Source organism: Bufo gargarizans, chromosome 5, assembly GCF_014858855.1.
Source record: "Bufo gargarizans isolate SCDJY-AF-19 chromosome 5, ASM1485885v1, whole genome shotgun sequence".
Lineage (NCBI taxonomy): Eukaryota > Metazoa > Chordata > Amphibia > Anura > Bufonidae > Bufo > Bufo gargarizans.
Genome location: NC_058084.1, coordinates 165,740,390 through 165,761,546, shown reverse-complemented (window position 1 = coordinate 165,761,546; position 21,157 = coordinate 165,740,390). Strand labels below are relative to the sequence as shown.

The 21,157-nt window shown below is 42.2% G+C and overlaps 1 protein-coding gene across 2 annotated transcripts in view; it reads right to left on the bottom strand.

Annotated features, from left to right (window-relative positions):
* The window catches only part of CNDP1 (carnosine dipeptidase 1), a 51,511-nt gene extending 30,651 nt beyond the window's left edge, over positions 1-20,860 (bottom strand). For both annotated transcript variants that reach the window (XR_006389943.1, XM_044293080.1), the window contains exons 1-4: positions 20,766-20,860; positions 20,086-20,245; positions 7,535-7,642; positions 664-807 (exon numbers count right to left, since the gene is read on the bottom strand). Coding sequence is in view for 1 of the 2 variants with exons in the window: in XM_044293080.1 (XP_044149015.1) it covers positions 664-807; positions 7,535-7,642; positions 20,086-20,136 (303 nt within the window). In the remaining variant the exon portion in view is untranslated. The remainder of the gene's footprint in view (positions 1-663; positions 808-7,534; positions 7,643-20,085; positions 20,246-20,765) is intronic.
* Between the last annotated feature and the right edge of the window lie 297 nt (positions 20,861-21,157).

The window sequence follows — 21,157 nt, the reverse complement described above, 5'->3', positions numbered from 1 at the left end:
ATGAAATGCTAAAGAAAGAACCTACGAGCAGGGTGCGACTAAGTTACTTCTCAACTTTTCTGAGGATAGGTCATCAGTATTAAACATTCTGACAACTCCTTTCATTTTCCTTGTTTAGGATAACTTTCCAGTTTATCACTGGAAGTATCTGGAGCAACTTTACTTTGGAGTCGGTGAGTAGATCTTCTGTAGAGGCTGCAAAACTCAGGAAAATGTTTCAGCATTTTGATCCAATTTCCTAATTAATATCTACTCAGTTAAATCCAGTCCAATACGTATTTTTTACAGATTGAATGCGGACAAATTCTTTTCAATGGAGCTGCAAAAAATGCTGCATCCATATGTCCGTTCTGTAGCCCTGCAAAAAAGAAAGAACATGTCCTAATCTTGTCTGTTTTGCAGACAAGAATAGGCATTGTTACAATGGGTCCGCAAAAAAACAAATGCAACACGGATGTCACATGGACGTCATCCATATTTTGTATGGACCCGCATTTTGCGGACCTCAAAATACATATGGTCATGGAAATGCACCCTAAGGATTTTAATATTTATTAATCATTTACTAATCATTAAAAAAAGGATTTTTACTAATCATTATATAAAGGCATTAGTACCATAACTACTTTATAGACTTTTATATAGTTGTATTATGACACTCACGGTTTCAAATCCCATGTCTATTAACTGCACGGTTGCCCCTAAAGTGCGAATCCTCTCAGCAGTCATGTGGACCATTCTAATCAATTCTTCACGGAATTGTGGATCACTGGAATCACTGGGAACAGTTAGCCAGTCTTTAAGGCTCTGTGTGAAGACAGTTGACAGGTGGTCATCTTGCCTAAGCTGCTAACAGCATTTGGAAATATGATATACAGTACAGCAGTGACATGGACCATAGACAATATAGACACGAGGGACTAATTTATCTAACTGATGTCTAAAGTACCACATGCTAACCTATTGCGCCACTGGAGCATCTTATCAAGCTGATGTAATGTAGAACTCGCTTAGTTGCCCATAGCAACCAATAAGATTCCTTCTCTGATTTTCCAAAGGAGCTGCTCAAAATAAAAGGTGGAATCTGATTGGTTGCTATGGGCAACTAAGCCAGCTCTAATTTACACCAATTTGATAAATGATTCCCAAGATGTTTATTGATGTCTATGAAGTTTTCTGGACATGTTCTGAGACCCGTGCATAGGTCATTGTGCAGGGAGGGGGAGTACATAAGCTTTACCATCACCTATTGTGAGGGGTGGATCCTGTGTTATCTGTATATATTTCATTGTTATCCTGCGTGTGATAATAATGATACGAATGCTCAAAAATGATATCTACAGAACAGAAACTGTTAAAATGTTATTCGGTTTAATGGTCATTGTGAAATCTGCAAGATTTTACGTTTTTTTTTCCATCTAGTTGGTAACATGTAAGATAAAAAATAACTTCTATAAAAATTCTTAAAGAATATGTTTCAAATAAAAAGAATAGGTTATTCAAACAATAGGATATTTTCTAATCTTTGAGGGTTATAGAGAGAAAAATCAATTTAAGGCTACTTTCACACTAGTGTTTTAGTTTTCCGGTATTGACATCCGTCATAGGGGCTCAATACGGAAAAAAAACACTTCAGTTTTGTCTCCATTCAATGTCAATGGGGACAAAACTGAACTGAACAGAACGGAATGCTCCAAGATGCATTCCGTTTAGTTTAGTTGCGTTCCCGTACCGGAGAGAAAACCGCAACATGTAGTTTGCTTTCCATCCTGGGATGCGGAGTAAAACGGATCCGGCATGACCCCCAATGCAAGTCAATGGGGACGGATCAGTTTTCTCTTCCACAATCTGCCACAGTAGAAAATGGATCAGTCCCCCATTGACTTCCAATGCAGTTCATGACGGATCCGTCTTGGGTATATTAAAGATAATACAACCGGATCCGTTCATAACGGATGCAGACGGTTGTATTATCAGTAACGGAAGCGTTTTTGCTGAACCATGCCAGATCCAACAAAAACGCTAGTGTGAAAGTAGCCTTAGTCTTAGAAGGACAAAGACAATGTAGAGGTTTCAGGTAAAATAAAACCTGATGACAAAATAATGTGGTCTTAAGAAGCACAAATAGGTGCACTACTTTGGTGGATGCAATCAACCAAATCTGACTAAACCCTCACACTGGTGTTAAAATGAAACTTTAGCTAATATATCCTTATTAAGGACATACTGGAGCCCACGCACCACTGGCGGATCACCAGTGTGGGGGGGGTCAACGGGGCAATTGCCCCCCGAGCTGCTCAGAGGCGGCCGCAGGGCACACGGAGATGAGCGCTTCCATTGTGGAAGCACTCATCTCCATAGTCATCTGTATCGCCGTCCTCAGGCCCTCTTGTTGCTGGCACATTAGGGGGGGGGCCCTCTTGTTACTGGCACATTAGGGGGGCCCTCTTGTTACTCATACATTAGGGGGTCCCTCTTGTTACTGGCACATTAGGGGGGCCCTCTTGTTACTGGCACATTAGGGGGTACCCTCTTGTTACTGGCACATTAGGGGGGGCTCTTGTTACTGGCACATTAGGGGGGGCTCTTGTTACTGGCACATTAGGGGGGCTCTTGTTTCTGGCTCATGATGGGGGGGCTCTTGTTACTGGCACATGATGGGGGGGCTCTTGTTACTGGCACGTGATGGGGGGTGCTATTGTTACTGGCACGTGATTGGGGGCACATTTTACTGGCAAATTATTGGTGGGCACTATAGGGGCATCTACTGAGGCCACAAAGAAAGGGTATTTTATATGGGGGCTCTGTACAGTAGCATTTTATACTGGGACATATTATGGTAAGTACTTTGGGGAAGGGGGGAGAGGAGTACTATGGGGTCATCTACAGGGGGGCACTAAGAAGGGGTATTTTATACTTGCAAAATATGAGGGACACTGAGGGCATCTACTAGGGCACTATATATGGGGCATTTTATACTGGTACATTATGGGTGCACTAGGAGGAAGGGGGGAGAGGAGCACTATGGGGACATTTACTGGGGCCACTGTATAGGGGTATTTTATACTGGCACATTATGGGGGCACTATGAGGACATTAGCTCAACTGGGGCATTACAAGGGGGTATTTTTTGCACTCTCTATTATAAGGAGAATTATTAGTACTGGGGGGGGGGCATTATGGTGGGCTTTATTACTCCCCCATGGTATGACCCCCTAATAGCAGCACCAGCCTCTCCCTGCTCTGCTATCCCTATGCCCCTTCTCCAAATCCTTATTATGAAATCTTTCTCATTAGGAAATAACACAACATCAGCTCCACCGAGCCCCCGGCCAAGTGTTGAAGTGGTGTCCGAGATCCCCAAGGGCCAAGCCAAGTAATTGTAAGTTTTCATGTGAAATATGTTTATGTTATACACATATAGCATATACTGTGCCCCACAATATATATACCTCTACACTGTGTAATCTTGTGGCGGCAGACAGAAAATAATCTGGAAGTGCCCCTCCCGAGACCAGGCTCTGGATCACTAACCTACCTGTGCCGTATGGGCAGTACCAGGGGACGGTGAGAGTATTATGGGAGTGTAAGGTCCGACTCACAGCAAACAGTTCCCAGTTTCCTCCAGTGTGAAACCACACATACAATGGGAGGAGGGAGAAGGCTGTGAGTCCCACCCATGGCTGAATAATATGACGCAGGCCTCACAGGTGCACCTAAATGTTGCCTATGGATGGAAATCAAGGCACATTATAATTTGGACCACATGTGCAGGATTTGCTCCCCGGGTGTAGATGCACAACTGCATATGTGGTTGAGCATTTTCTGCCTCTTAAGACCACATTATTTTGTCATGTAGTTTGTATTTGTATGCCTGGAGATGTATAAACTACAAATTTGAATCTTCCTTGATTTCCATCCATAGGCAACATTTGGGTGCACCTGTGAGGCCTGCATCATATTATTCAGCCATGGGTGGGACTCACAGCCTTCTCCCTCCTCCCATTGTATGTGTGGTTTCACACTGGAGGAAACTGGGAACTGTTTGCTGTGAGTCGGACCTTACACTCCCGTAATACTCTCACCGGCCCCTGGTACTGCCCATACGGCACAGGTAGGTTAGTGATAGGTCCCGTGCCACTTGAGATACCTTGATGGGGTGCCTGGGCTCCAATATGTCCTTAATACAAGGATATATTGGCTAAAGTCTCATTTTAACATCAGTGTGAGGGTTTAGTGAGATTTGGTTGACTGCATTCACCACAGTAGTGCACCTACTGTATTCTTGTAAATATATATTTTTTTAAATAAAACCTGAGCTAGCCAACAAATATTGAGCATCAATGGGCACCCAATTGTTTCATTACAGTCTGACAGGAAAACATGATTCAATGTAAGCCCTTCAGAAGTATGTTTGATGTACACTGTAAATGCAGTGTTAATTGACCATTGCATCGCTTTGCTTTCTAGAGAAAAGTGTCTCTCATATTTGTCACCCCACCAACTTTCATTTAGTGGTTCATAGTGTTTCTGTGCGCCCGTACAAATGCCTTCTGGATTGTTTTCTGTGGTGGAACAAGATATAGTAATATTAGACACTTAAATATTTCATGTTCCATGCTCGTGTAAATAAGCTAGGCAAAATACTCCCAAAGCACAGGCAGTTTGACCAAAATCTCCAGGAGTGATCCCACAAAACATGTATATGGCATATAAACTAAATATGTGATAAAAATGTGATTGGATGGTTTGAAACTCTAGTGATTCAAAAGATCTCTAAAGCACGGCTGACCATTCATATAGAAGTGGTTACTCTTCATTACGTGAGTGATATAGATGCAGCCATGTGACTACTGTAAGTATATAAGCCATATCATTTTTAACCACCTGTATTCCATGTACTCTCCATACAACTTCTCTTCCCTCAAGAAAGACCATATGAGGCCGAGTTCAAACTTCAGTTATTTGATCAGTTACTTCCATCTGTTATTGAGTCCATTACACCTTATCTCTGAGAAGGCTTCACTACTGGTTTTGGCTCACAATAACTGATTGAAATAACGGACCCAATAACTGATGTGTGAACGTGAACTCAACCTAAACAGTTGGTTTGGGCTTTGTAGATCACACAATAAGGCTACATTCAAACGACCGTATGTGTTTTGCGGTCCACCAAAAAAACTGATGACGTTCCGTATGGCATCCGTTTTCTTTTGCGGATCTATTGTAACAATGCCAATCATTGTCCGCAAAACGGACTAGAATAGGACATGTTCTTTTTTTTTTTTTTGCGGGGTAACGGAACGGACATACAGATTCGGATAGCACATGGTGTGCTGTCCGAATTTTTTGTGGACCCATTGAAATGAATGGGTTCTCATCCAATCCGCCAAAAAAAAGCAGAACGGACACGGAAACAAATTGCGTTCGAGTGAATGTAGCCTAACAATGCAGTCAAGGGACAATGGTCTTGTTGAAGAGATCCAGTAGCATCCCATCTAGACAAGAAGTACCCTTCTCTCTATTGACAAACCCTAAAACAGGATGGGTGTCTTCTTCTTTTGGAGGAGTCTGGTTTGGCCAATAAGAAACAGTTTCTTAGGCTGGATTCACATCGCATCGTCTTATGTTTCACATATACAAGAAACGTAAACATTAAATGGATGTCTCTGACAGATGCCATACAGCGGCATCTGTCACCATAGAGTTCCATCGTAAACATGCGTTAAGCTGCACTCTGCAAGATGAAAATAATAGTGTCTAAGCATTTGCATCCTTTCTTTCCCCGACGCATATGTTAAATGTAGGGCAAAAACATGATTTAAACCCAGCCTTATACTGCTGGATCTTCAACAACAAATAGTAAGCCGCCAGATCTATATCAAAGGCATCTAATCAAGCCAACCAGTACCCTACTCTGTAGTCCCGAGGAGCAAGAACCCTGAAACAGGTACAGTATCTACAGATGGGTGTCATTTCCTTCCAGTGGAAAGCTAGTTTGTACACACTAACAATAAACTCAAATATCACAGTTTGATTAAAATTTGATTAAATCAGTGTGAACCTGCCCCAAAAATCTGTAGAAAATATGCCACATGTAAATATGATTTTATATCCCAATAAATAAATTAATTAATTCAAGTTGTTTTCTGGTCCGATTAAATTGATGGCCTACCCTTCATCATCAATATCTCCCCACCAATCAGCTGTTCTGCAGCAGTTCCCACGCCTCTGGTTGGCACCAGAACTACAGCTGTGTCCATTATGTGTAGTGGACAGTTCTGGTTACTGCAGCTCAGCTCCCACTGACGTGAAGGGAAGCAGTATTGCAATAACCAGCTCCATCCACTACACACAATGGGCAGAGCTACTGCAGAACAGCTGATCATCAGGAATAAAGAGTGTCAGCCCCCTTACCCCATCGATCAGACTCTGGCCTACCCTGATGGCCTATTTAGGCCCTGTTTACACAGCAAATTTTGCAATGCCAAAGATCCACTGCATATATTATATATATACAGTTGTGGCTATGAACCGAATGAATGGCAGCACAGCTGCAGCGAGTCCCTGAGGAGCTGGTGCAAGGGAAGTGAGTGGTAGTGGCCCTGATGAGATGTTGTGCCACAGTGCACTCCCTCAGGCCTTTGCTCCCTGGGGATCAGTCCAGTGGAAATGTAGTTTGAAGAATGAGGCAAGAAGCAAACATATAACAGTCTCTTTTTGCTTAATACAAAATATAACTTTGGGTACATCCAGTAGCAGCAAATTCAAGTGCAGTTCTGGCACCAGTTGAAGTGGTATGATGGCAGGTTGGCTGGCAATAGATTAGCAATTGCAGGCACTTGTGGATATAGGTGTCCAGTGAAAGGTTCAGACTTGAACTCTTTCTGGCCTAGTGGTGGTGTAGGTGATGGGTGTCTGAGCAGTAGTCCCTCACCTTGCAGCAGTGTCTGTAACTGAGTATTTTTCTGTTCTTTCTGCTGTCTTGTCTTGAGGCTGAATTTTGTTGGTCTCTCTGAATAATCAAATATCGTTCCTAAGAGCAAGAGCTCTGCAGTGTGCTTCCTCTCCTATCTGCAGCTACACTGGAACTGCCCACCCTGGCAGGAAGCATGACCAGCCCACTCCTACCAAGAGGGGAGGAACAGCGTGGTTATCACTATTCCTGCCAACCAATACGTCTTCTGGCTGTTACATAAGGCCAAAACATAATATATAACATTATAATACAAAATGATATAACAATTGGAGATACCCTCAGGTGCACAACCTGTCAGTGAATACAATGAGAAGCAGGTCCCGTGTAGCAGCTGGGCGTATTTTGACTCTGTGTGAACAGGGCCTTAAAATAATTGTACAGCATTAGAAGAACCCGGCTGCTTTCTACCAAAAACAAAGCTAAACAGGTTGTGTGTGGTACAGTAGCTCAAAGGTCCTATTGTAATCTCCAACTTTCCTATTTAATAACATATGCTGGTAAAACTGGCTGCACTGGTATGTATTACTGGAAAGTAACATGCAACACTCACTTTACCTGAATGAAATCATCTTGGTGTTCATCAATATAATGGAAAAGATCTTCTACTAATTTCTCAGAGGCATCAGCATTAACTGGCAGCATGATTAGTTGAAGGATGAGGATCTGCAAGTAACATATAAAAATATCAGGAGTTCTGTGGAGCTTTGCACGTGGCAATGCTATATAGATACAAGACGCCAGGTCAGATGATTAGCATTTTGCTTTCGGTGCAGACTGTGTTTATCAGCTAAAAAAACTGCTCTTTGTTCCAGCAGCCAGATGATTGCATAATGTCATGGTTCCCTCGAGGCTTACCTCAGACATACTGTACAGAACATGAGCTCTGCTAGTATTACGCTCCTTATTATCATATGAATACACCCTCTCCAAATCTGGTTAACTCTTACCATGCAGTTTCATGTTTTGGAAGACCAATACAGTGGTAAAATTCTTTCCTTAAAGGGGTTCTCCGGGAATTAAGAAAATTTAAATACTTAAATATTACTTCATTATAAATATATTACCAAATACCTTTCATTAGTTATAATGGCTCATTTTATCCGGGGAGCAATGATTAGGAAAAATAAAATGGCCGCCCTCCTACTAGTCCACACAAAACCTGTCCTAATTACACAGGAGGACAAGTTAAAGAGCTGCGCCATCTTCCTCTTTTACTTGTCAGGGATTATAATCCTGAATACAGTTTAATATGATTTTGGGCTGAATCTCTGTAGGAATGGAGTTCATTAGAAGACATGAAGTACAGAGAGGATAGTGGGGTGTAGATAATGAGCAGCAGCATTTGTATGCAGTCTCCATTACCATTATCATAAACTCTTTTCCTACAGAGATTCAGCAGAAGATCTTATCATCTGTATTCAGGATCATAATTCCTGACAAGTAGAGCAGAGAGGAGGATGAGGCAGATCTACCTCAGTGTTGTGAAGTAACTGTGTGTGCACTGCTAATAGGACGGTGGCCATTTTATTTCTCCTAATGATTGCTCCCTAGACAAAATGAACCACTATAGCTAATGAAATGTATTTGGGAATATATTTATACTAAAGTAATATTTAAGTATTTTCATTTTGTTAATTCCTGGAGAACCTGTCACCTGTCACCACAAAATGCAGTACATCCCCTGCTACAAGTCCTAATTTGAAATCTCTGTTCTCTAATGCAGATTCTGTCCCAGAGCCCCTAACTTTATATTGTTATATTGGTGTCTTTTTATGTGGCAGAGTGGTCTTCAGATCTATACAACTATATGGTGAGTAAAGCTGTTTGCACAAGATAACACCTGATTTAGGGTTCTATCAGTTTGAGAAATATGCAGTAAATGGACCAAATTCCTGTTTAACTGTATTGGTGTGAATAGATATGACCGTTATTGTGTACTAGGCATATCTACGCCCACCTAAAACGCAGTGTGATATCTACTAGCAGTTGTAACCGTTTTTTACGGAACAACAGATCTGTAAAAAACGGACCACAAAACACTGAAAAAGCCATACGGTCATGTGCATGAGGCCTAAGGGCTCATTCAGACGGCCATATGTTTTGTTCCACACCCCTTCCGCAAAAATGGTGCCGCAAAAGATGTGGACAGCACACCGTGTTCCGTTCCAGCGGCCCCGCAAAAAATACAGAACATGTCCTATTCTTGTCCGCAATTGCTGACAAGAATAGGATTTTCTATGAGAGTGACGGCCAAGTGCAGTCTGCAAATTGTGGAACGCACACTGGCCGGTATCCATGTTTTGTGGATCTGCAATTTGCAGACCGCAAAACACATACCGCTGTCTGAATGAGCCCTAAGACAAATTTATCAAGTAACATGAGACATTTGATAAATGTGGCATAAAGTACTCCAACGCAGGCTCAAGCAGAACTGACTTTAAATTTTCCCCTTGTGAAAAATTACTCCCATTGTATTTTAAATCCTCACAATTTTACTTGTGATATATTTCACATTGATATTGTAGCAACGTGTGAGAGCAGAAGACTAATAAATGCCTCTGTATGCGGCTTACAAAGCATTGCTACAACACCAGACAACCCCTTTAAGAGATTCTCTTTCCTGGTCTCCATGAAAATACAGCAGCTGCAAACCTTTTATCTAAAAGCTGATTGGAAATTCTGAGCATGTAGCCTCTGTAACACCCCAGAGTGGTGTTACCACTTCTGCACCTTGCTACTGTCTTTATTGGTCTAACCTCATGTCATCTTATGCATTTATTCCAAGTCCTCCACACCGTGCATTTCTAATGTTATGTAACTGTTCATGTAATGCGCCTGGTTCACCAGCAGGTGGCAGAAAACACGGCAGAGCTATATTTAGATAGAATGGAACCTTCCATTCCATTGTAAACCCCCCCCCCCCTGGAGAAAGGTGGGGGAGACCTACTTCCTGCAGGAAGGGTGGGGCAGAAGTTCTAGTCAGTCTAGTTTACCCCCAGCTAGGGGAAGGGTGTGCAGGGGCACGTCTCTGCTGGACATGCCCACGCCAGTCAAAGCTGGAGGCCAAAGCTTAAAGCCTCAGGAGCCAGGAGGAAAGTTCCCTGGCATAACCTAGAGTCAGACTACAGAGAAGAAGTGCAGCATACAGAAGAAGCTGAGTTATACAGCCAGCCTGTCAGTACAGCAGATTGAGAGAGAAACAGATATAGCACCGTGGGGTTTGCCTGCCAGTTTCATGCTAAAGCCTGCTGGAACCAAGACAAAGCCTATAAACCGTTTTGGAGAACATTTATGCAAAGTAAAGCTGCCATTGAACTTCATCTCAAGTTCTGGAATCAAGTTATTTTTTTAGCCCTCAGTTATTCCCCCTATTTATTGCTTCTGAGCCAAAGCCTGGGGTCAGCCGTATCCAGGTAGGAGCACCGTGACACACATAAAGTGACATTTTAGGCCGCAATATACCACTCGGCTTTCTTACACCTGGGTTGCATTATAGAGGGCCCTAGGAGGAGGCGCCCGTTGGACATCTAGACTAGGGGTGCTGCATACTAAAGTTCATTTACTTGGACTGAACTTCTAAACATTATTTCTACAGAGAAGAAGACATTTTACTTGGATCTGCCCTCCTTTGGGTGGGATGCTCCATCACAAATGACTTCATATTTGACGGGAGTAGTAGCACTGAATACATTACAAAATGATGGCCGTTACAACAGAACCCTATAGGACTCTATTGTGTGTCAGTGGGGTATGTTGAGTCTTACCTGTAACCTGTAGTATAAACTGAACCACATTATGTAGTGCCTTATATAAGCAATTCATTGTATGAAAACAGCTCAGCTGTATGTTTCATTTAATAGCACTTTGTACTGTATGGACTTGTCTAACCGGTTATTCCAGTTATATGTTTCAAGCTAAAATTGAATGCATTGCTGCACTCTTGGTGAATAACAGCAATGAGAATCTCATAATTATTAGTATCTCTCACTTGGGAAATACGTGGTGGGTCATATAGAGGAAGGACAAGAAGGAGAGGATATGCAAAAAACTGAAAAGGCTGCTGCCCAGAAGGGCAGAGAGGGGCGCTATATAGAGGAAATGGACGGGTAGATATCTCATCAGATGGCTTCTGTGCCCATTCTAATACTGCATAAGTAGTTCACACCATGCAAACAGATTTTCCAGAATGTGCAATCTTTTTTCTATCCTTCTACACAATAGAATCACATCTGACCATGTACTGAGCAGTAAAATCGAGCTAATCCTGGGCACTCTTAGAGGGTTTATACTGGAATTTATATTGATGACTTATCCTCTGGATAGTAAATGAAGAGAGGTAGCGGCAGCATCTCCAGGGAATCCTTTATTGGACGGACGTCACAAGCTTGACAAAGGCTGGGATACAGCCGAAAAACGTTGCTGCTTGATTTTATGGCACACTTTCTGTAAAGTCTGTCCAATAAAGGATTCACTAGAGATGCTGCCGCTACCTCTCTTCATTTACTATACGGTCGACTGCTGAGGATCTGCGGTCGTGGATCGGCTGTTGCATTACCAGTGTGGCCATTTATGTCTGTGGGTGCTGCTCTACAAACACTTTTGTCTACTATCCTCTGAATAGGTCATCAATATCAGATCGGTGGGGGTCCGACACCCCGGACCCCTGCTGATCACCTGTTAGAAGAAGGCACTCCGTGAGCAAAGCGGCCTCTTCCTAGGTCATGTTACATCACCATACATCGGTCACATGGCGTAGTTACAGGTCAGCCCCAAGGACAGCTGCTATACAATGTACGGCACTGTTCCTGGTAAACTGCTGGGAGTCTGCATCGCTCACCAGAGCTCCAGCAAGTGTGGCGGTTACCTAAAACAGCTAATCGTTGGGGTAGCCGGGGCTTGGACCCCCACCGATGTGATAATGATAACCTATCCTGAAGACAGTTTATCATTATCATTTCCTGGATAACCAGGGAACACTCTTTGAGCAGAAAACAGTCGAGGAAATTTATCACTGGCATTATGCCAGAAAACGAGACTATAATAAGTTGCAACTTTGGGTGCAAGCCTCAATTGCCACTTTTTGACTGTTTTCTGCCACCTACAACACTTTACCCCAAAAAGGGTGTGGTATTGGCAGAGATGAGTGGGAGTGGGCATGGCCTCCCGTGATTTGGCAAATTTACTAAAATGAAGTCGGTAACTGGAATAAATTATAGCTCAAATGGCTCAAAGCTGGCATCAGTGGTTTCTTTTTGGTTTTCTTGTGCATGGACAGCTAGAAGATGCAAATAAATTTATTAAGACACCTGTGCGGGTTCACAACAGCATTATGAATTCTGTTATTGGTTTCCATTAAAACGGAAAATAACGGAATTTATTCAAAACAGAAACCTTTAGAGGCATTTCGTTTTGATCCATCATAATAGAGGTCTATTATGATGGATCAAAACTGAATGCCTCTAAAGGTTTCTGTTTTGAATTCTGTCTTACAAATTCCATCATTCTCCATTATAATATGGTTACAAGCAATAACGGAATTAATAACGCTGATGTGAACTCCCCCCTTACTCCACTGTACTTCTTATTAAGACAGGTGTATAAAATTCCAGTTTTAATAAGTTCCCTAAACTGAGTTATATGTCAAAATCCAGTCTTGGGAAGCTTACTGGAAATTCATTTAGTATTATTAAATGGAATCTCTATAAATCCATATGCAGCGAGCTTCCTAAAGTGAAGTGCAGACAGATATATACTTTTACAATGTTGTACGGTGTATTAGAGTTCCAACTCCTGTAAAGAATATTGTACAGATGTGTCCAACCTTATAATTTCCTAAATTTGGTTAAAGGGGTTGTTCAAGTTATATTTATTGATGACCTATACTCAGAATAGGTCATCAATATCAGATCGGCTGGGGTCCGACACCCGACACCCCCGCCGATCAGCTGTTTGAAGAGAAGGCACGCGCCGTGCCAGCGCTGCCTCCTCTTCCTTGTTTACCTGCTTGCCGTTGCATCTGCAGTGGTGAGCAGGTGTAATTACACCCAAGCCTCCCATTCATTTCAATGGTACGGATCGCTCCTATACACTTGCAGAATTCAATTCGAAGTTTAGGAAAACTTCGATTTGCAACGAATCTGAATTTCCTCATGCTTTGTGGTAATGAATCAGGTTTTCCTAAATCGTGGCTGCATACAGTCAGGTCCATAAATATTGGGACATCGACACAATTGTAACACTTTTGGCTCTATACCCCACCACAATTGATTTGAAATGAAACAAACAAGATGTGCTTTAACTGCAGACTGTCAGATTTAGGCTACTCTTACACCTGTGTTAGGTGCGGATCCGTCTGGTATCTGCACAGACGTATCTGCACCTATAATGCAAACGCTTGTATCCTTTCAGAACACATCCGTTTGCATTACCAGTTTTTGTTAATGCAAACTGGATCCGTTTTCAATTGCACCATATTGTGTCAGTGAAAACAGATCCGTCCCCATTGACTTACATTGTAAGTCAGGACGGATCCGTTTGGCTCTGCATCGTCAGGCGGACATCAAAACGCTGCAAGCAGCGTTTTGGTGTCCGTCTCCAGAGCGGAATGGAGGCTGAACAGAGGCAAACTGATGCATTCTGAACTGATCCTTATCCATTCATAATGCATTGGGGCTAAACTGATCCGTTTTGGGCTGCTTGTGAAAGCCCTGAAATGGATCTCACAAGCGGACCCAGAAACGCCAGTGTGAAAGTAGCCTAAATTTGAGGGTATTTACATCCATATCAGGTGAACAGTGTAGGAATTACAACAGTTTGCATATGTGCCTCCCACTTGTTAAGGGACCAAAAGTAATGGGACAATTGGCTTCTCAGCCGTTCCATGGCCAGGTGTGTGTTATTCCCTCATTATCCCAATTACAATGAGCAGATAAAAGGTCCAGAGTTAATTTCAAGTGTGCTGTTTGCATTATTCCCAACAGCTACACCCCTGACCAGCAACATTCTTTACATTTCTTATACTGTACATCCAAATAGGAGAAATTTCAAAAATACTTCATATCTATCTATTATAATTGTATTGTTGATTATAACCTTACCACTGTTTTAATATTAACATCTTTTTCAAATACCACATGGCACTCTGCTACTAAGCATATGGGAGAGCCACATATATACATAGTCCTTAATGTTTTATATATATGGAAATACATCAATCGGATCCATCCCGCATTTTACTAGTTTCCAGGATACTCCCCAATAAATAGGAAGGTGATCAGTAATACTGTCCACCACTGATGAAGGTGCAAGAGTGCACCTCAAGAGTGCACTGAAATGCGTTTGGTTACATGAGAGACAGTATCTGGGTCCATAATAGCCCAATAGTTAAGGACTTCTGTAAAGAAAATTTCTAGCACATATCCATCCAATAGAGCTGGCTGCAAACAGCTGACGTAATCGCTCAGCTGACCGCAGCAACACAGACACTCTTCCGGTCACGTGGGACGCCATCTCCCATACCACGTGGGACGGAGCAAGAGACGCCAGGAGCCCAGGACGCTGCAGTGGAAAGAGACGCCGAGGGAGCATCGAGCCATCAAGTTACGTGCGCACCAACGCTACTCAGGACCGGATCATCGCCCGTATCTACCAAGGTACCACCAACACAGAACTTTTACAGCCGCTACCTGAGACCCGCAACTAACGGGGTAAGACTGTTCCATAATCTATACGGCTGCTATTATTGTACCCAGGATACAAGAGGAGGACATTAATACCCATGCTAAAAACAGTTTATTTTACCTAGGTTTTAATATATTTTTTATATACTGTGCACATTTATTTATTTTAGTAAGACCTCTATACAGATTGATCACCTGTAAAAGTGGGCAACCTGCACCACATAGTGGTATACATATATAGTCTAATTGACTACCCATATCTCAACACCACATTAACTTGTGGCAACGACATTACTCAGTTGAAAGACCCAATGGTGTACATTTTATGCTTAATTAATAAATAATCTTTTATATACTAAACCTGCATTGATCCATACTGACTATTTATATACCCAGTCATTTGAGGGCCCTCCACCCCCTGAATGTTCTATAGTGCATTTGGAATCTGTTGCTGTCAACTCTCAAGATGAGATCCAACGAGCTGTCACTCTCAGTGAAGCAAGCCATCATTAGGCTGAAAAACCAAAACAAACCCATCAGAGAGATAGCAAAAACATTAGGTGTGGCCAAAACAACTGTTTGGAACATTCTTAAAAAGAAGGAACGCACCGGTGAGCTCAGCAAAACCAAAAGACCCGGAAGACCACGGAAAACAACTGTGGTGGATGACTGAATAATTATTTCCCTGGTGAAGGAACCACCGTTCACAACAGTTGGCCAGATGAATAACACTCTCCAGGAGGTAGGTGTATGTGTGTCAAAGTCAACATTTAAGAGAATACCATTGGTTAGCCTCAAAAACAGGAAGGCCAGATTACAGTTTGCCAAACGACATCTAAAAAAGCATTCACAGTTCTGGAACAACATCCTATGGACAGATGAGACTTGTACCAGAGTGATGGGAAGAGAAGAGTATGGAGTATCCGATTGAGCATGCATTTCACTTGCTGAAGACTAAACCAGGGATGAAACCCAGCGTCTGGTGGTGTCTATGCTTTCCAGGGTTCAGGCTGTAATTGACTGCAAAGGATTTGCAACCAAGTATTAAAAAGTGAAAGTTTGATTTATGATTATTATTCTGTCCCATTACTTTTGGTCCCTTAACAAGGGGAGAGGCACATAGGCAAACTGTTGTAATTCCTACACTGTTCACCTGATTTGGATGTAAATGCCCTCAAATTAAAGCTGACAGTCTGCAGTTAAAGCACATCTTGTTCGTTTCATTTCAAATCCATTGTGGTGGTGTATAGAGCCAAAAATGTTGGAATCATGTCGATGTCCCAATATTTATGGACCTGACTGTATGTTACAAAGCAAAACTACGCGTAGAGGAGAAAAGCCGGGAACGCAAGGTCACCTATGATGCCGTGCAGCCAACCAATCTGCAGATGGCCATCCCCTGTGATGTCACAGCCCTATAAAACCCTCATCCCGCGCAGTCTCCACCATTGTCCTGTGAGCTGAGCATAGGGAGAGACGTAGCAAGTAGTGTTGGGCGAGCATGCTCGGCCGAACACCGTTTTGACTCGAGCACCGCAATGCTCGGCACATCGTGTGCTCGGGCGAGAATATTTTAATCGTGAATTTAATTGCGAATATCAGCACTTTGAGAATTCGCAAAATCGCTAATCCTTATTATGCTATAAATCTTCTATACCTTTTTTTTATAGTTTTTATTTTTCCTATCATTAGTAAACGTATTATAAGTATTATTTTACCTACTATTGATAATTTATTTTTATAGATGCTATATCATTACCAATAACAAACAATAGACAACATATAATCACACAAAGGCTGTATGCCAAAAGCCAACATTCTATCCATAAGACAGGTAGTCAGCATACCTTACAATGGCAGCCTTGTGTGCAATGAGACATTCAAGCCCATCTCTCATCTGACTGAGAACTGGTAAGCCTCAAAGTTGCCTTAGAAACATAACATAGAAACATAGAATGTGTCGGCAGATGAGAACCATTTGGCCCATCTAGTCTGCCCAATATACTGAACACTATGAATAGCCCTTGGCCCTATCTTATATGAAGGATAGCCTTATGCCTATCCCATGCATGCTTAAACTCCTTTACTGTATTTGCAGCTACCACTTCTGCAGGAAGGCTATTCCAAGCATCCACTACTCTCTCAGTAAAGTAATACTTCCTTATATTACTTTTAAACCTTTGCCCCTCTAATTTAAAACTATGTCCTCTTGTAGCAGTTTTTCTTTTAAATATTCTCTCCTCTTTTACCTTGTTGATTCCCTTTATGTATGAAAAAGTTTCTATCATATCCCCTCTGTCTCGTCTTTCTTCCAAGCTATACATGTTAAGGTCCTTTAATCCAGGGTTCCCCAACTGCAGTCGTCAGGGGGCCCACTTGCCGGTTGGGATTTAGGAGTATCCCACAGAATGAATACCTGTGGTAAATCCTGATGGATGCACACCAATTATATCAGCTGCTCAATACTAAGGAAAACCTGACTGGTAGGTGGGCCCTGAGGGCTTGAGTTGAGGACCACTGCTTTAATCTTTCCTGGTAAGTTTTATCCTGCAATCCATGTACCAGTTTAGTAGCTCTTCTCTGAACTCTCTCCGAAGTATCAATATCCTTCTGGAGATATAGTCTCCACTATAGTCTCCAGTACTAAGCACAATACTCCAAATGAGGTCTCACTAGTGCTCTGTAGGGCGGCATGAGCGCCTCCATCTTTCTACTGGTAATGCCTCTCCCTATACGCCCAAGCATTCTGCTAGCATTTCCTGCTGCTCTATGACATTGTCTGCCTACTTTTAAGTCTTCTGAAATAATGACCCCTAAATCCCTTTCCTCAGATACTGAGGTTAGGACTTTATCACTGATTTTATATTCTGCTCTTGGGTTTTTACATCCCAGGTGCATTATCTTGCACTTATCAACATTAAATTTTAGTTGCCAGATGTTTGACCATTCCTCTAGTTTTCCTAAATACTTTTCCATTTGGTGTATCACCAGGTGCTTGGTTTAATGCTCGGGTTCTCCCATTGACTTACATTGTGCTTGGGTACTCTGTAGAGCACCCGAACATCCCTAAGTGTTCTACATCGTGCACCAGAGCACCCGAGCACTTTGGTGCTCGATCAACACTAGTGGCAGGTGCTTATGTGCTAGGGAAAATGTTGCTGAAAATGATTAATATAAGAATATTGGAGATGGACAGGGTAGGGAGACTTATTCTGTGTCAGCGTCAGCTATATTTATTTATTCCTAAATTTACTTATTCCTACATCATCCATAAACTAAGATATGTAATTTAATACCAATAAGATGGACTCCTTTATTATTCCACTGCCAGGGTGCCAACCAATACCATCCAGTCTGCACTGAAAGCATTACTTTTTCAGCAAGTTTGTGCTACAATAGGTCTTATGTGGGACTGGACCATACAGGCTAGTCTTCACTGCACATTCTCATTAGTGAGCCTTGGGCAGTGGCGTACCTCCAATGAAGGCAAACCACACAGCTGCCATGGGGCCTGTGAGGGAGGGGGGCTCCACTGTGGACAAAAGGCATCACCCACTAATTACATTTCATACAGGCTCCCATCCAGAATCCCTGTCAGGGGGCTGCCTGACAAGATTAAACAGCAACTGCACTGATGATCATAACCTTGCATCATCACTGCAGTCCGGAGGCTGAGAAAGCTAAAAAAAAACTGTGATGCCATTATCACAGGTCCTGCACCATCTAGTTAAGAAACTGCACAGAGAATAGTGTAGTTCCCAGGTTAGGAAGGTGCAGCTGCAATCATCACAGCTAGGGAGGTATTTTGAGCTGTATCATGGTATATGTTGTTGTTGGGGAGGACAACGTATATCCCTGACCATGTGATTAGGTATTTTTTTGTTCCATTTTTATTTCCTTTCTTGTATTGATGGTTTACATAGGGTCATGACTAAGTACAGCAAAATTCACCTCCGCAGTGTGCATTACACACCATTATTTTTATGCAATATCATATGTGGGCTGGTGGGGTTTGTGTGCTAGCTCTGTTTTGTAATCCCAGTCCAGCCCTGACAGCAGGGGCGTAACTACCATAGCGGCAGACCATGCGACTGCTATGGGGCCCAGGGCAAGAGGGGGCCCAGTTGGGATCATCCCCTCTTCTACTTGGTCTAAAAACTTGGTCAGGACTTTACCCTCTAAAGGAACAATTTTTAGTAAATGAGGCAGTGGGAGAAATGGCCCAAGGTTCATTGAAAAGTGTTTAGGCGGAAACCCTTCTGTCCTGTGTGGGGGGCCTGGTTTGATCCTTGCTTTGGGGCCCTTACTTCCCTGTGTACTCCACTGCCTGACAGCACACTATGTTCTGCCCAGCAGGGTTAGGGAAAATGATTATAGATCATGTCTGCCAAAGCCTTGGTATTTCTGTAGTGATTAGTGTGAATATAGCACCATCTAGCGGTGTTGAGTTGTATTCCACTTTGTTTTTCCTGTTACAAAGACTGCTGCATTGTGGATGGTGCAAAGCATTGTGGGAGTGTAACGCATCCTGGGAAAGAGAAGTCTCCAGTCTCCAGGACACAGTTCAGAGCTGTCCTATGCATGTCTCCTTCTTAAACTCCCATCCTTGTAGAAGCATATCTGGTGAGAGATCTACCTTGTTTCAGGGACATTATGTTATGCAGAGCTGTTCAGCTAGTTGTAATTGTTATTCAGGGAGTTATTACTGTTAGCTAGCCATGCAATCCTATGTATAGGCAGCCATTTTACCATGTGCTTTAGTGTTATGCAAATGTTACTGTACATGCTATTCTATACGTTATACATGTTATTTGTATTCTTATAGTTTTACCAATCAATAAAATACTCCTGTTTTGCCAATAAACAAGTTAGACTACAAAGAACAATCCTCTTATTTGGAAGACAGGAATGGTTTATGCAGAATGTCAGACTTCACACTGTGTGAACCTGTATGAAGACAGAACACACCATATAACTCGCAGCAGCAAGCACAGTTCATGAAGCAAAGGGAGGAGCTAGAAATGGGTAGTGGAAGGGATTCTTACTATGGGGCCCAATGACTTGTATGTTTGCCCCAGCCTTGGGCAACCATGACCTTTTTGTTAGTTCATCAGTCCTTCCTTGGACCATTTTTGGTAGGCACTAACAACTGCACAGCCAAAATACTCCACAAGATTTGCTGTTTTGGAGAAGCTCTGATCCCGTTCAGTAGCCATGACAATTTGGCTCTTGTCAAAGTCAAACAGATCCTTCCATTTGACTATTTTCGAACACATCAACTTCAAGAACTGGCTGCTTACTTGTCTAATATATCCTAACCTTTGACAGTGCTATTTTTACAAGATCATTCACTTCGCCTGTCAGTGGCTTTAATATAATGGCTGATACATGGTGCATATAATTTACAGCAAAGCTGTAAATCCTTACCATATGGACCGTGTAATACAGGAGTGTGGGTTCCACCATTTTCCCTGGCATTTCTAATTGTGTAGTTTTCCTTAAAGCAACAGTGTCGAATTTCTCCAGTGCTTCCAATAAAGCCTGGTCTCCAGCTAAATATACCGTATAGTACTTAACCACTCAGCGCCTGGCATGACAGAATAAAAATTAGATGTATGGAAATGGAGAAAATAAATCACAGATATACAGTAAAATGATCAAGAAATACCAACAAAACCAATAAAACAATGGTGGCATGCCACCCCAAGTAGTATTGTTTCCCAACTCCCCATTACATTGTATGTAATATAAAATTGTGCTGTTTAAAATAACTATTTGTTGTGAAAAAAAAAAGCCCTGATTTGAAAATGGAAAAAAAAAAAGAATATGAAAAAAAAAAGGAAAATAAAAATGTTCAGGCTCCTAAAGGAGAAAATAAAATGGAAAATCACAGTGTCAGGAAGGGGTTAATGATACACATACTAAATGTTATCAACTTATGTCATGTTAGCCATTCATACAACTAAAGTACTAAAGGGTAATCCTTATCTAACTAGGTTCTTAACATTCACAGCACATTATTGACCCCAGCTCCAAGCAACCATGCAGAGAGGAGCTCCACAAACCCAGTCATTGTAAAGCTAATGTAAAGGTTGAGCAGATGTTACCTTCACCACTGCCTGCCCGCAGATCACTGACATGAATGGAGCTCTGTGTTACCACTGCAGTGTCTGGCATATTAGGCAGCTTCTTCTGACCCTCCCAGAGCGTGACCCAGCCATGATTGGCTGGACACATCTGAACATGCCTTCAGTCACTCTGAATATCTCAGCCCCCTGTTAGTTTTAGGAAGGGGAGTGAGGTTTGTTCAGATTACAGAACAATCCTGGTAAGGTTAAAGAAAAAAGGGGGAAAGTTTACTGTGATGCTCTGAGTATATTACAGCATACAATACAGTCAGTTGTAGAAGTAGGAAAGTTATGTAGACGTCATATTTGATGTTTATTTTAACGGTACATAAAGTTAAAGAGAATGCAGTGAACCCTTTAATGCGCCATGA